Source organism: Sesamum indicum, linkage group LG8 (assembly GCF_026168435.1).
Source record: "Sesamum indicum cultivar Baizhima isolate 11 linkage group LG8, ASM2616843v1, whole genome shotgun sequence".
Taxonomy (NCBI): Eukaryota; Viridiplantae; Streptophyta; class Magnoliopsida; order Lamiales; family Pedaliaceae; genus Sesamum; species Sesamum indicum.
The window spans coordinates 30,306,095-30,321,656 of record NC_142664.1 but is presented as its reverse complement, the minus strand read 5'-3'; the positions used below and the strand labels follow the sequence as shown (position 1 = coordinate 30,321,656).

The 15,562-nt window shown below is 36.0% G+C and overlaps 3 protein-coding genes across 10 annotated transcripts; 2 read left to right on the top strand and 1 right to left on the bottom strand.

The window, feature by feature from the left end:
- Positions 1 to 689: 689 nt before the first annotated feature.
- LOC105169577 (putative N-acetyl-gamma-glutamyl-phosphate reductase, chloroplastic) lies at positions 690 to 6,120 on the top strand. Of its 3 annotated transcripts, XR_016066729.1 has the most exons (15): positions 692 to 988; positions 1,213 to 1,368; positions 1,516 to 1,623; positions 1,866 to 1,952; positions 2,095 to 2,145; positions 2,243 to 2,314; positions 2,539 to 2,658; positions 3,265 to 3,325; positions 3,413 to 3,493; positions 3,789 to 3,868; positions 3,943 to 4,032; positions 4,475 to 4,603; positions 4,703 to 4,814; positions 4,949 to 5,189; positions 5,522 to 6,120. XR_016066729.1 is itself a non-coding variant. In XM_020696502.2 (14 exons), the coding sequence occupies exons 1-13, from the start codon at positions 926 to 928 to the stop codon at positions 4,808 to 4,810; spliced, it is 1,206 nt and encodes a 401-aa protein (XP_020552161.1). In that variant the 5' UTR covers positions 690 to 925; the 3' UTR covers positions 4,811 to 4,814; positions 4,906 to 5,241. The 3 variants fall into 3 exon arrangements, 2 of the variants coding, with proteins under 2 accessions (XP_020552161.1, XP_088739538.1); XM_020696502.2 differs by lacking the exon at positions 5,522 to 6,120 and having other exon boundaries at positions 690 to 988; positions 4,906 to 5,241; XM_088883412.1 differs by lacking the exon at positions 5,522 to 6,120 and having other exon boundaries at positions 4,949 to 5,241.
- OST1 (Protein kinase superfamily protein) lies at positions 5,478 to 8,795 on the bottom strand. 3 transcript variants are annotated; one of them, XM_011090002.3, is made up of 10 exons: positions 8,516 to 8,793; positions 8,100 to 8,382; positions 7,558 to 7,632; positions 7,376 to 7,477; positions 7,239 to 7,292; positions 7,059 to 7,151; positions 6,691 to 6,783; positions 6,403 to 6,507; positions 6,229 to 6,327; positions 5,478 to 6,049 (listed from the first exon to the last, which is right to left on the bottom strand). In XM_011090002.3, the coding sequence occupies exons 2-10, from the start codon at positions 8,277 to 8,279 to the stop codon at positions 5,756 to 5,758; spliced, it is 1,095 nt and encodes a 364-aa protein (XP_011088304.1). In that variant the 5' UTR covers positions 8,280 to 8,382; positions 8,516 to 8,793; the 3' UTR covers positions 5,478 to 5,755. The 3 variants fall into 3 exon arrangements, with proteins under 3 accessions (XP_011088304.1, XP_088739539.1, XP_011088303.1); XM_088883413.1 differs by having other exon boundaries at positions 7,059 to 7,127; positions 8,100 to 8,795; XM_011090001.3 differs by having other exon boundaries at positions 8,100 to 8,793.
- A 386-nt stretch (positions 8,796 to 9,181) lies between these two features.
- OTP51 (endonuclease) lies at positions 9,182 to 13,268 on the top strand. 4 transcript variants are annotated; one of them, XM_011089995.3, is made up of 3 exons: positions 9,659 to 9,799; positions 10,258 to 10,560; positions 11,015 to 13,268. In XM_011089995.3, exons 2-3 carry the CDS (start codon positions 10,321 to 10,323, stop codon positions 12,908 to 12,910), a joined length of 2,136 nt encoding a protein of 711 aa, XP_011088297.1. In that variant the 5' UTR covers positions 9,659 to 9,799; positions 10,258 to 10,320; the 3' UTR covers positions 12,911 to 13,268. The 4 variants fall into 4 exon arrangements, with proteins under 4 accessions (XP_011088296.1, XP_011088297.1, XP_011088299.1 ...); XM_011089997.3 differs by having other exon boundaries at positions 9,661 to 9,799; positions 10,273 to 10,560; XM_088883411.1 differs by having other exon boundaries at positions 9,662 to 9,799; positions 10,141 to 10,560.
- The last annotated feature ends 2,294 nt before the right edge of the window (positions 13,269 to 15,562 follow it).

Genomic DNA, 15,562 nt, shown 5'->3' with positions numbered 1-15,562 from the left:
ATTGGTTGTTTCATTTTAAATAGGGTTAATTATACTTGGACATCCTCTAAGAATACGGAATTACACCTTCCCCAAAAAATTTCAAATTACATATATACTCCCTTCAAAGTTCACCATTTGCAATTAATTTCCTTTCATTGGGGTGTAGATGAAATATGTTGATATAAGAAAAAAAAAAATTACATAAATGTTCAATGTTACCCCTCACTAAATTTTCATATAAAAATTTTGCCTTTATAAAGGAAAATATATAATAATATTAACCTCACTATATATATATTATATTTATCTCCTTATAAGAATGAAAATATATATAGAAATGTTAAATCAGAAGCATTAAAATTTATGTAATTTTTTTGTTGAAGTTGGTATTTTCCTTCCAAATACTAATGGCATGAGGTCATGTGTATGTAAACTAAGAATTTTTAGATGGAGTGTAAGTATAATTTCAATTATTTTTTCCGAAAGAATGTGTTATTTTATGTTTTCAAATGGGTTCTGAATGTAATTAACCCTTTTAAATATAATCGTAAGTGTATTAGTTTTATTATTTTAGAGTGGTTTTAAGTGTTTTAAACCCTAATAGTTATCCATTTTATGTTTCTTATTCCTCACTCATATTTTATGTTCATATGCGCACACGAGATGACTTGGACTTTCCCTCTTTATGTCTCCTCAAATTTCAACTGAAGTCAAATCTATTAACACTTAAGAACGACTCTGCGCAAACAGATCAAAATTGTAGAAACCACAGTTCCTTTTTTCTTTTTTTTTGACGAGAGACCACAGTCTCTGTTGAACGCCTAAACCCCTGGCTTGAACAGAAGCTTTTGGCGTTCGGTTCTTCCGATTGGACCCAAATTTCCCCAGGCCAAATTTTGGTTTCTCTCCTTCTAGATATTTCTCCAAGAAGAGAAGAGCGAAGATGGGTTCTTTATCCTCTTTGAACTCAATCTATATTGATCGAGGCAGCTTCCCTAAATGCCTGGTACATCCAAATGCATTACTCCTTTTCCGTTAATTTTTTTGCCTGTGAAATTGGTTAAAGTTGAAAGCTTTTTAGCATTTGGGTGGTGGGTTTCTGGGATTACTGATGATTGATGCGACTTATTTTATGAAACCGATTGAAGTTGACTAATTTGGAGATTGTAGCATACGGTTTTGTGGAGTTATTTGGGATTATGACGAGACTATTTGGTTATCTTTTTGTAGAATGAAATCAAGAATTCAAGGGTCAAGAAGCTTTGTCTTAGAGCTTCTGTTGCCACGTCAGCACCAACGAGCTTACAGTCTGAAGAATTTAAGGCTAAAAAATTCGAAAAGTTCCGGATTGGGGTTCTTGGGGCCAGTGGTTACACTGGTTCTGAGGTATCTTTCATTGTACATTTGCTTTTTACTGTGTAAAGTGGGTTTTTGTATTACAGTTCGAAGGATTAGTTTCCTCTTCATGTATTTTCTACTTGATTTTGTCTTCTTGCCATTTAGCTTTATTCACTTTCTTATTTCTTGGTGCAGATAATTAGGCTGCTCGCTAATCATCCCAACTTTCAGATTACTCTGATGACAGCAGATAGAAAAGCTGGCCAATCAATTGGATCAGTGTTTCCTCATTTAGTCAAGCAAGTATGTACTGCATTATTGTTGTGAATGAAAACTTTGCCACTGTCTATGTTGTAATGTTCTTTTTTTCCTTATTTATTATTGTATTGAATATCTTATCATTCACCTGCCCCATTAAAACCTTTTTGAAACATGGTCGTCAGGCATCTCAATTTTTCTCAGTGAAGGTTGCAAATTGCCCAACTTTGATATTTTTTTTCTCTGCAGTTAATATCTCAATCTTTTCATTACATATGATTCGACAGGATTTGCCTGATATGGTTGCTGTCAAGGATGCAGATTTTTCTAATGTAGATGCTGTGTTCTGTTGCTTGCCCCATGGGACAACTCAGGTTTTTTAATTGTTCTCTCCACAAACTACCACCATTCTCAACCTGCAGTCTGTTTTGTTTCACCTCCTTTTCCAGACTTTTAATATGCAAATTCATGGTTATTGCTATCATTATATTGAAGGAATAGCTCTTCGTTTTGCAGGAAATTATCAAAGGTCTGCCAAGTAGTTTAAAGATAGTAGATCTATCGGCGGTATTTACTAGATCTAAACTAAGCAGCTGTCTTGTCTTATAGCTTGTGTGCAGTAATTTTCTTCTGCTGACATCCTTCATGAATGATGGTTATGTAGGACTTTCGGCTCCGGGATGTTGGTGAATATGAGGAATGGTATGGTCAGCCTCATAGAGGGCAAGAATTACAGGTCCGTTTTCTTGTCTGTCCTGATTGGTGGATAAACATCCAATATGATTTAATTTGACGAGGTTGTGTTTCTAAGAAAGTAGAAGCCAGTTCATGGGTTGGCAAGGCGTCCAGTGGTTTAGGACTACCACCACAGTGCCCAAACACTATAACAAATAGGAGCAAGAACAGGAAAAGATTTAGCCCTTTTATCTGCATCTAAATCCTCTGTGATCATATATGCAGAAAGAAGCTGTATATGGCTTGACGGAGATATCTAGAACTGAGATCCAAAGTGCGCGCCTAGTGGCAAATCCTGGCTGTTATCCCACTTCTATTCAGCTTCCTCTTATCCCCTTGATAAAGGTTGGTTTGGTTTTACCATTTACATATCTGCGTAGTCAGGAATTTATCTAATGAGTTTCAAAACATGAATAGCTAATGTGTCGTATGGAGCAATAAACCATGGATTCGATCTTGAACATTCAACAAAAAAGGGCCTGCCTCAGAACCAAACTCCTCTGGCTTGAGTTGTCCAAACTTGTAACCCAACGCATAATATGTATTGATTTTAAGATCCACTCCCAATCCTTAAGCTAAGATGGTAGATTTAGCTTTATTTCTCTGTCATTTTGTGAAAATTGTATCTGTTCATATTTTCAAGTATTCTACTCATGGAGTTTCCTAACAGGTATGTGAATACAAGTTAGGATCTTTGAGTAGGCAGCACTGAGTTCAGAGAAATATCTAGCTTTTCTAATTTTTTAACTCTGTCAAGAATCTTTAGTTGGATCTTTGAAGTTTGTTTTAAATGTCTTTCCTACTAAAGTATCCACATGCTGGGTACTAGATGTATGAAAATATCAGGATCCTCTTGCATAGAGAGAGAGTTATCCAGTCTAGACAAGTTTAATTTTGACACTATGGCAAAATTGATTTGTTCTCTTTCCCTTTTACTTCACTTGCTTGCAGGCCAATCTTATTGAAGTTAAGAATATCATTGTGGACTCAAAATCTGGTGTTAGTGGAGCAGGTTTGGATATTAGTTCAGTTTTTTGCAGTGAAAAACACTAATTTTGCTTATAGTGGCTGATTAACTTTCACATTCGTTTGCATGCAGGACGTGGTGCTAAAGAGGCAAATCTGTACACTGAAATAGCAGAAGGAATACATTCTTATGGTGTAACCAGGCATCGCCATGGTTAGTGATTGAGTTTTTTATGCAGCATTTTTCTTCCATTGGTGCAACTTTCCTGATATTAAGAATAGGAACAAGCCCTAAGAATTTCGATAATGGACTATGGAGGGTTCAGATTAGCCTGTCAGTCTAGTTTTTGGATGTAATATCTATCAGTCGATTTACATTACGTGAAGTAACAAGTTATGAGTTTTTTTTACAAGACCACCTATGTTGGAGGCTAAAGCACATTGCAATCTTTTTTTTTTTTCTTTTTGCAACTAGGAAAGTAACTTTGTTTTCTGTTGGTGACCTCCAGTGCCAGAAATTGAGCAAGGATTATCAGAGGCTGCGAAAGCAAAAGTTACTGTCAGCTTCACTCCACATTTAATGCCAATGGTAATAGCTGCTCTCAGACTTATAAGTGATACATCAAGTTATCAATATCTAAACTCACATCCATTATCTTCAAGAGCCGTGGTATGCAATCAACTATATATGTGGAAATGGCCCCTGGAGCATCCACTGAGGATCTGTATCAGCATTTAAGGAACTTTTATGAGGTAAATGGCCTATTTTCTCATTGGTGTATCAACATTTATTATCACTTGTCTCTCAGTTGCATTATCATGAGCAGAATCAACCCCATAATTCAAAAGTTCTCCTTTTCTCTATAGGGGTTCAAAAGTGGAAGAAGCTAAGCTACCTGAACTTGTCTAAGTATCAAATATAACTGCTTAAATGCACTGGAAGCTCTTGTCTATCGACTGAGTGATTTGAAAATCATGGACCTGTAAAGGTTCTTCAAAATTTCTTTTTGTCATAAAACTAAAAGAATTGCAGATACTTCCCAAATGTGCCTGTCCATTTGATTTCTTGAACCCCGGGAAGATGATGCACAATTACTATAATGCTTCTATAATTTGCTGGGAGAACTTGCTTCTTTATCTCGCTAGTCTGAGTTGGTAGTTAAACAGAATTAATGGCCTTTTTTTTTTTTTACAGAAAGAGGAATTTGTCGTTTTGTTGAAGAAGAATGAAATTCCTCATACACGACATGTTAGAGGATCCAATTATTGCTTGATGAATGTATTCCCTGATCGGATCCCTGGAAGAGCAATTATTATCTCTGTTGTAAGTTTCTCTTTCTTTGCTGTTTCTACTGAACATTGATGTTTTTAGATAAGCTGTAAGCTTCTACTTTTGGGCTAAACTCTGGGACACCATATGCAGATTGATAACCTTGTCAAAGGAGCTTCTGGTCAGGCATTACAAAATCTGAACTTGATGATGGGAATTCCAGAAAACACTGGACTCCTTTCCATCCCTTTGTTTCCTTAGAATGGTACCTTCATCTTTGCGATGATTCATGAATCTTGATTATCGTCGAAATTATGTACTGTATGGCTGATTTACGATATATCATAATTCTGCAGCTATCAATCGTTGGATAGGCTAAGATTTGCTCTTCCCTTTCAGGTGGTTGATTAAGACCTTCCCCGTCAATAGCTAAAGATGGGCATGCTCCTGATTGAATCGTTTTCATAAGAGCAGCTGAAGTTTTGAGAGGATAAAAGTTTTCATTATAGTTAACCTGAAATTTGTTTTACCTCAAGTGTTATCGTGCTCAGCCACTCTGTATTTTGAGTAGACGTTGAAGATGTATTTCTTCATCTACATACATCTAATTATCATGTGACAAAGCAAGCTCCGGTGAAAGGTAATTGCTGGAATATTAAAAAAAAAAAAAAAAGCAGATCTTTTTTGCATCATTTCATTTTATCTAATTCCTTTCTGCATTTGTCTATTTCCCGAGAATGTTGCAAATGTTGCGATTTTATTCTAAATCAACGTAATTCTGAAAATTGTAATTACAAGAAATACTATAGAATTGTAGTTCATTACAGCATTTCAAGAAAATCTCTCTCTCTCTCTCTCTCTCTCTCACACACACACACACACACACATTTATTCCCATTCTATTTATTATAATTTATCGAACTTCATGTAGAAAGCTTAAAAAACATCAAGCAAATCATTCTTTTCTCGCAGGCACAGATGGACAATTCAATGTCAACAAATTGCATAGTGTACTAACATACAGCAGCAAAGAGATTGCAAGAGAGAAGAAAAAAGTAGGCATGGTACAACAAGCAGTTCATTCGGAGATCAGATTACAGAATGCTATTAGGCAAATGATTCTCCCAATTTTTCCTTTTGGACAGGGTTAAGAAGCGCAGCGGAGTGGAAATGAAGCATCTTTCATACAGAGGCATTAACTTGTAATCACATTGCATAAACGATTTCTCCACTGCTATCAAGGTCTAGGTCAGGATCGCTCTCCAAATCTTCATCCATGTCATCATCGATATCCAGGCTACCAGTGAGATACTGATTCAGGCTGTTTGTTCCAGCAGGTGGGATAGTAGCCTCCGTTATTATTTGCATAATTTCTTCGTCACTCTGCATGGGTTGATCGGGCTCTTCAAACTGGTTGTTTTCCATGTTATCTCCCATGAGATCTGTAGGAAGGTTCTTTAGAAACCATTCATGGTTCCTTATTTCAGGGATTGTAATTCTCTGCCAGACGTAACACATGTAAATGAATCTGAGAATTTAGGAAGCTTAATTACGACAAGATGATTAAAATATGAGTATAGTATATGTTTTAGGACCTGAAACCATGAAAGCTACTCTATCACAAGATTGTATGTCTACAAATGCACATAATCACTTGCCCAGAAAGCATACTAACTGACCTTTGCAGGGTCCGCCACAAATATCCTTGAAATCAAGTGCCGGCATTCTGGAGATATATGCACGTAATCTGGGATTGAGTATTGAACATTCAAGATTCGCTGCCAGTGTCCAACACTTGAATAAGTAAGTAGAAGAGAAAAATCAATGAAACTAGAATACACCATAAAGAGAACCTGTATTGTTTTCCTGAAGTTTTTGGGTTCCTCGGGGTCCTCAAAAGGATATGCACCAACCAACATGACATATAAAGTTACTCCACAAGACCACACGTCTGCAATCTATACAAGTACTGGCAAATAAATCATAACCGCGAAACAAAAAATGTTTAAAGGTCAATAAAGAATGGCAAAATTTCAAGCTCCAGTTTTGCCCATATTTAAGACAACTCAGCCAATTGAAATACATATCAAAACAGGGGATCTTCTTACTATAAAGCCCAAGAATCGTAATAAACCACTCACCTTTCCATCGTATTCCTTTTTAAGCAACACTTCTGGAGCAATATATGCAGGGGTGCCAACTGTTGACTTTGGTTGTGAATGAAGCACTGAGGACTGCAATGAGGCATGCAGAGTTGTTATACAGACGAAAGGACCAAATAAGAGAAGATAGAATGCAGTGACTACTTCCCCATCAATCAGTGTTACCCTCATATGCTACACCCATGGTGAAAATTCCTTCACAAAGTATAATTTTGACTTCTCCATGCAGATGTTCTTGTAAAACCATGAGTACACGTAATAAAATCAAATAAAGGTAGCCAGGAAACAAAATGGGGAGCAGAAGAAAGATGACAACTCAAAAGCTGGAATAAGAGAAGATGATATACCTTGGAATACCCAAAATCACAAATCTTCAGTCGAGGAGCTGGGCTTCCGTCCAGTAGTGTATTCTCCAACTTCAAGTCACGATGGCATATTTGCTTCAGAAATTACACAAATGTAGAAAAGTTTACACCAATCATATGCTCTAAGCAAAATGATGAAAAACGAGAGCACAATTCAAGTACCATGGCATGACAGTAGCTGACTCCTGATATGAGTTGCTGGAAGAAAAATCTCGCCTGTAGCAAAAGTTAGAAGGAATAAACCATTACCGTGAGATGAACAACCCCAACACCAAGAATAATGCAGGGAAAGACACTACCTCATCCTCACTGAATCTCCCTGCATTGCATATTCGTTCAAAAAGCTCTCCTCCAGATGCATATTCCATAACAATAGCCAAATGGGTTGGCGTCAGTATTACCTAGAACAACATTTATGCAACGAGCATTGGTGAGCTTCAAAATACGAAGAGACGTGAACTGATTTTGGAAACAGATTTACCTCTTTAAATCTGACAATATTGGGATGCCTGAGAGATCTGTGGTTGATGATTTCTCGTTGCACATTTTCATCGATCTGTCACATGGTATGTAAGCACAAGAAAGAGATAAACAACACTTGTATTTAATGGTGATAAAGTAGGCTAAGAATCTAGAGCCTAACTAAAAATTGCATCTTTTGGAACTAATGGAACCCAACCCAGAAGTCTTTTGTGCGGCTACTATTTACATGAAAGAACCGTGTTTAACTATAGATAGACTTGGCAGTAAGGCGACAGAAGACTTGAAATGGTGAGAGTTAGAAATCAAGCGCTGGCAAAACTTGTCTAGAATCTCCAACTTCCAGGTGTTATTCCCAGTGAAGTGAACAAGATCACAACACAAACCACAACCGTCTTTCCTCTGTTCCACAAACATTCAAACAGAAGGTTTGAAGAGACACACACACAAACAAATACACAACTACAACCCTTCGGATAACGTAAAAGTATCTTGATCAAGAACAACGAAAATCAGCAAAAAAGTGGGCAGCAACCAAATTACCTTCTCACCCCGCTCGATGTACTTAACAGCAACAAGTTCATTTGTCTGGCGATCCCTCATGAGCCGCGCCACCCCAAAATTGCCCGACCCAATATCCCTCACTAGCTCATACCTATCGCTATCATGCATAATAGGCATGTCCATCCCCGGCGGCCCCACCGTCACAGGCGGTCGATCCATCCACAATTTCCCCCCACCTCACGAAACCCCTTACTCCCCAAACAACGGTCGATCACCAAACCCGAACTCCCATTAGCAGAAAAATTCTCAGCTGCCCAGAAAGCTAAGAAAGAAGAAGTGAAAATCTTCGAAAGAAAGAAAGAGAAAAGAGCCTCACGTGGCAAGACATGAATCACGAAACGATGAGTTCAGGTGAAGGATGACAGAGACGGTTGCCCCGTGAAGAACTCACTTACCTCATAACACCTCAAGCACAACTCATCACCACCAATAATTTGACCATAAATTTTCGGCTTTCCATAATCTTATTGCGTCACTTTATTGCATATATATCTTGAAAACAGCGATATCAGTTAAGGGTTTATATATACTTTATACGTGAACGTATAGGTGGGGAGAGAGAGAGAGAGAGAGAGAGAAGGTGCTCGTGAAGTAAACTGGCTTTTAGTTTTGCGCAAAAAGAGACAGTTGCTTTCTTCTCTCTGCTTCCAGAGAGGGTGTGGGTGTGGGTGTGGGTGTGGGAGCCCTTTTTTTTATTTATTTTTATTTTTTTATATTTAAGAAAAGTGGCTACTATTGCTGCGGTGATGCCATTTCAATAAGGTACTGAATGACGAAACTACCCTATACTCTTTTCTTTATTACTTTAGTGGTGGGCCTCTGCCGCAATGGAACTGGGAGGCGTTTAACTTGCTCGACACGTCCCCCAGTTTTTTATTATCTGGGCTGAGCTGGCCTGGGCTGGAGTCTCATGTTAATAATTATTGGGCTTCAGGCCCAATTGTTGGAGCCCACTTCGCTCAAGCTTTATTGAATAAAAGAATAAATAATATATATATTTATCAAACCCAACTAAATTTTAATTTAAATTTAAATTATGAACATTTTAACATTTATTGATTTTTGCCTTAGTCCTAATGGACTTAAATCCTATTCGGGTCACCATTTTAGTGAATCCTGATCCATTCATCCATCAGTTTCCCCTCGGCGTCGAGCTGTTGTTGCAGCCACTCTCCACCCAAACAATGCTTCTGAGCTTCCATTACATTAATTGCCAAATTATACCTTCCCAGAACCAGAGGTGTTACCACCACCTTCGCCTCTCTCCCCTGCCCCTCTCCTCCAAAACGTGCCGTAACCCCCCCCTTCCGCTTCTTTCCTCCTCCTCGGCCGCCGTTTCCACCGGAAGTTTAGTATCGGACACTCCAGAGGAGGTGGAAGGAGATTATTATGGCTTCTTAACAGATAAAGAAACCGAAAGTTTCAACTTTGATGGCTCGTTCGAGTCGACTGAGTTGAAACGGTTTGGGTCCCAGGCGGTGGAGGTGAAGGAGCTGGAGGAGCTTCCAGAACAGTGGCGGAGGTCGAAATTAGCGTGGCTATGCAAGGAGCTTCCGGCGCATAGGTCGGGCACATTTATTCGGGTGCTCAATGCGCAGCGGAAGTGGATCAGGCAAGATGATTGCACTTATATTGCGGTTCATTGCATGCGGATTCGCGAGAATGATGCTGCATTTAGGGTAAAGTTTTTATTACACTTTTCATTGAATATTCATTTGGCGTGATTAATTGACGATGAGTAAATTCCCTGGCTTTGCATAATTTTTTGAACTGACAAATGGGAAACATATATAGCCATGACTTGCTGCCTATTTATATTAAAAGCTCATTATTTGAAGTTATAGATGTGGATCAGTCACCCCAATCAGATAAATTGTACTGGTTAATAGAGATACTACATGCTGGCACTAGAATACTGTTCAATTGCTTAATATGTGTTTGTGTTTGTAGCTTCCTCTGGTTTTCTCCAGCTCACTGGGCATTAATGCAGCTTAAAAGTCTATCCCCTATCTTTTCTCAGTGAAATTTGTCTAAGAGGGAGGAGGCTAAATAGGCTATTGAAGATTTATTATTGCAACATATTATGAAAAGAAAACTTGCAAGATATGTATTCAACTGAATTCTGAACTGGAATCAGGATTTCGAGTGACAGAGTGTTATAAGCTGGAATGAACAGTCTCAGTGGTGAAACAGTGATCATATGGCACACAGAAGATATATTGACTGCATATCAGTAGATAATGCATCCGACAGAAGAAGAATGCAAAGAAATGAACTAAATCAGTGTTATGAGAACAGCAATGAACCAACTGCAGAAAAGAAAACACTTCATTGGATGAAACCTTTGTGTCACCAAGCAATTAACAAAAGCTCCTTCCTCTTTTCCTCAAGAGTATACCTCAAGGAGATTAAAGGCAAAACTAATCAAACAAGAAAGCAAGTATGTTTCTTCATAATTGAACCATTTATCTCTTTTGGAGTTGTGTGATACAATGTGAAGTTTAATGAACGTTGCAACTGATAGTTATCATTTAGGTTGAGTTTGTACAACTAGGAAAATTTTGACTTGCACATGTGAATTTCTCAAAAAGGAACTGATCTAGTAAATTAGATGGAGGTGTTATATGGAAGTGAATCAATCTGTAGTCTTGTGCTTCACATCATCACTTTGTTTTATTCTACAACGTATATTGCTAGTTGTTTCATTCAATTTTCTTGTAACACATAGTCTGTTTGACAATATTCTTGTTTAAAATCTGATTGGAGGTCAGTCAAACCTTAATGACTAACTGATGCAGCACAGTAGTTGTTGTTCTTATAGAGGGTCTATAGTCTATGAACGCCCAAGATATTTAATGATCCTCCTGTGGTAATGCTTGATTTGTATGGCTTAGGTGTACAAGTGGATGATGCTGCAACATTGGTTTCGATTTGATTTTGCCCTTGCTACCAAATTAGCAGATTACATTGGTAAGGAGCGAAAATACTTGAAGTGCCGTGAGATATTTGATGATATAATTAACCAAGGTCTAGTTCCTAAAGAATCCACATTTCATATTCTGATTGTTGCCTACCTTAGTTCTTCAGCTTCAAGTTGTCTACAGGAAGCATGCATTATTTACAATCAAATGATCCATTTGGGAAGTTACAAGCCTCGACTAAGCTTGCACAATTATCTTTTTAGGGCTCTTGTGAGCAAAGCAGGAAGCTCTTGTAAACATCATCTTAAACAAGCAGAGTTTATTTTTCACAATCTTACAACATGTGGACTGAAAATACATAATGATATTTATGGTGGGCTTATATGGCTCCATAGTTATCAAGATGACATAGATAAAGAAAGAATTTTGTCACTAAGAGCAGAGATGGAAGCAGTGGGGATTGAAGAAAGTTTGGACGTGCTTGTGTCAGTGTTAAGGGCTTGTGCTAAGGAAGGTGATGTTGCAGAAGCTGAAAGAACTTGGATAAAGATTATTTCTTCCAACAACAAACCTCCAGCTCAAGCTTTTTTGTGTCTAATGGATGTCTATTCGAGGGTCGGGAAACCAATGAAATGTTTGGAAATATTCAGGGTTATGCAGGAAAGGATTTCATCCAATGTTGTTTCATACTACAAAGTCGTAGAGGTATTATGTAAAGCCCAAGAGATAGAACTTGCAGAATCTCTCATGATAGAGTTCATAAATAGTGGCATGAAACCCTTGATGCCATCTTTTATTGCTATGATGAATATGTATGCCAATTTAAGCTTGCACGATAAAGTGGAGTCCACTTTCTTCTGGTGCCTAGAGACATGTTGTCCCAATCGGAATGTTTACAATTTGTACTTAAATTCTCTGGTGCAAACTGAAAACCTTGCCAAGGCAGAACAGATCTTCAACCAGATGTTTACTGATGAGGCAATTGGTGTAAATACCAGATCATGCAACACGATCTTGAGGGGCTACCTCGCATGTGGCCAATATGCTAAGGCAAAACAGATTTATAATTTTATGTGTGAGAAGAAATATGAAACTGAATCTTCCTTGATGGAGAAGCTCGAGAGCATCTTGAGTTTAAGCCAGGAAGAAGTCCAAAAATCAATAAGCTTGAAGCTCAGCAAGGAACAGAGAGAGATCCTGATAGGTTTACTATTGGGTGGCTTAAGGGTTAAAATAGATGAGGAGAAAAAGAGTTATGCAGTCCATTTTGTGTTTAGAGAGAATTCCAATACTCATTCCTTTTTGAAGAGACATATATACAACCAATTTCATGAGTGGTTAGCTGATAAGTTGCCAGTTGATGACAATGATCGCGGCAATGATATTCCTTGTGAGTTTATGACAATATCTCACTCTTATTTTAAGTTCTATGCTGACCAGTTTTGGCCACAAGGTATACCCTCAATTCCCAATCTAATACACCGGTGGTTGACACCTCGCATTCTTGCATATTGGTATATGTATGGAGGTTACAGGACATCATCCAGGGATATTTTGTTGAAGCTGCAGTCTAGGAAAGAAGACGTTCCGAGAATTGCCAAAGCATTTAAGGCAAAATCATTGAATTCTCGGATAAAATGGAAGGGTCGAGTTTTTTGGGTGGGTTTTCTTGGAAGTCATGCAACGGAGTTCTGGAAACTAATTGAACCCTTCATACTTTCAGATTTGAAAGCTTCTCTAGAAGCAGGTATTGAGTCTCCTTCAAAAGGAGTTTCACGACTCAAGAACATCAATTTTAGTAGTGATTCAGACACTGACGGGAACACTTCATACCATAGCAATGATAATTGTCCACCTAATCTACTCTAGTGGTGGCTTCTTACATGTCCTCTTCTTTCTGTTTGCACAAGGGTCTCGGACTAGGTTTTCATTATCATTGATGTTCTTCCTGATGAATATGACTCCTAAGCTTCTCTGCAGTGAATACAAGTCATTTCCAACGGGCACTAAATTCTTTAGTGAGGGTTGCAGTAAATTTTGAGTTGTTGGCAATGCAGCCTGGGAATGGGATGGGATGAGGGAGTGATTAGTATTCTATAATTGCAGAGAAATAGAGCCATACACAACAAGAGTATGTGAACTAGATATATCGATGTATAATTGTCTGATAGGGATTAAGGGTGGTAAATCTATCATTATACTCAGGTCTATTTTTCATTATAAGATATTATCTTCACCCAATGTTTAATAACTAAGATTGGATGGAGCAAATAACAATCAGTCCGATATAACCTCATCCGACTTACTGCGTGAGGTGAGGTGAAATATGGAATGAGTGAATAAAACTTCAAATCTACCTACCAATATTTTATATGGATCTCGGAAATTGAAATTAAAGGGTTCGAACCTTGGAATTATTGGATTCACTTTATATTTTTTTTTAAAAAGTAGAAGTATATAAAATGATATACCCATAAGTCTTATAACTTCCTAAATTAGAAAAATAATGTTATTAATGAAAATAATTATGTACAAGATAATGTGTGCATTTGAAAAACTAGAATTTCAGGCCTTTTTTTTTATTTGAAAAGTAAGTAAAACACACACTTAATACTGTAAAAATGAGAAAAGGAATAATGAATTGTTAGGTGAATAAGTTAGAGAGAGATGGGGAGTAGTGTAGGATGGAGGAATCTTAAGTGGAGAAAGGAAACAGGAGAAAAAGTCTAATGTGGTTTGTGTTAAGAATGGGAAGGAGCAATGGAGCATTTTCTTTTCTCTCTCTACCTTTTTCTGGTTAGGACAGCGAATCTGAGCCAATATCTGATCAATGGAGGGCTGAGGCTCCCACCAGATTCCTTATCTCTAAACTTGGGATTCATCATAACATCCGACATACATATTTTTTGCCCTTTTCTTTTTTATTTGGATTTTCACACAATTATCTCATTTTTAATGTACTACTAAAATACAGGAACGCATAATGCACAATTTGTAATATTTTTTAATATTGATTTTTTTTTCATTCAAAAATAATGTATAAATAAGTAAAAAAATTCAATAAGAAAATTTTGATGAAACTATTGATATCAAAACTTGATTATTAAAAGTGAGCTTCAACTCAATATTTTATACATTTCACTCTTCAAATTGACTGTGAAAATTAATCTTAATCTTGTGACGAAAAACTCTTAAAAAAATATTTTTAAATATTATAAAAACTTCTAAATTTATATATAGAACTATCTTAAAAATTTTCTAAATTTTTATATTTGTTTTAAAATTTTGCATTCACAAACTTTCTTATTTATATAGCATCTTAGCCCTCTAAATTTTAGGGTAAATTACATTAAGACCTTTAAATGTTAGGTCAAAATATATAATTTTTTTTTACTTTTTATAAAAAAAATATAAATACACAGCCTCTTTAGAGGCAAATCTCACACAAAGTACCTCTTAAAAAATATAGACTAACACCCCTCAAGGGGTATAGCTGTGAATTTGCAAAAGACACGAATTGTTAGTGTATTTTGACCTAACTTAATGGGGATGTCAATGCAGTTTACCCTAAAATTTAATAATTCGACATAAGAATAATTTGTAGTTTTCTTTTAGGTAAATTCAACTATGCATATAAAAGATCTATATAATATTATAGTAATAGAATGTGGTACTCGTAGAAATAAACATGAAAGAATATTTTAAAAATGAAAGTTTAAACAAAAAGTATTCTAAAAAATAATTGAAGGAAAAAAAGTCCTTATACAATAAAAATATATCCAAAAATTGACCTAATACTTTATTGCACATGAAAAACTAATTCAATAGTGTAGCAATTTAATTAGTTATTTATTAATTTCACAGTTAAGTATTTTCCTTATTTGAATTTATATATAAAATGCACTTATTTATTTTTATTAAGGAATATGAATATTTTTATCCTTTTGATTGAAATTTCAAAATTAAGACGGGTCTTTGAAGGTTTTAAAAATAGAAGGGGTTTTTATTTCTATACCGTCTCCATAATTTAGGGGTCAAATAAATTTAACCCTACATTATATTATATTTTATTTATATATACCCGTTATACGTGTAAAATTTATATCTATAATAAGAGCTATTTAAGTAAGCATTATGTATGCACATATTTAGGTAGTCTCTTTGAAATTTATTTTAGTACGTAAGAAAACAATTTTTGTTTATTTTTAAATTTAGATAAATGTCTAGAATATTTTTTGGGAGATAAATGAGTTAGTAATATAATAAAACTTTTATCTTGATGTCACATAATACTTAAAATATTATTTATTTATTTACTTAAATTTAGATAAGCTTTATCCAAAAGATTCATTTATTTTTTCAGGTAAATTTCGTTAGTAGAATAATTTTTATTTTTATTATATTTATATACTTATTAATTACTATTCTTTTAATTTCTGTATCTTGAATGGGGTGCTAACTAGTTATTTATGTATTTAAAAGTTTTTTTTATAGGTAATGTATGTATTTAAATTAAACATG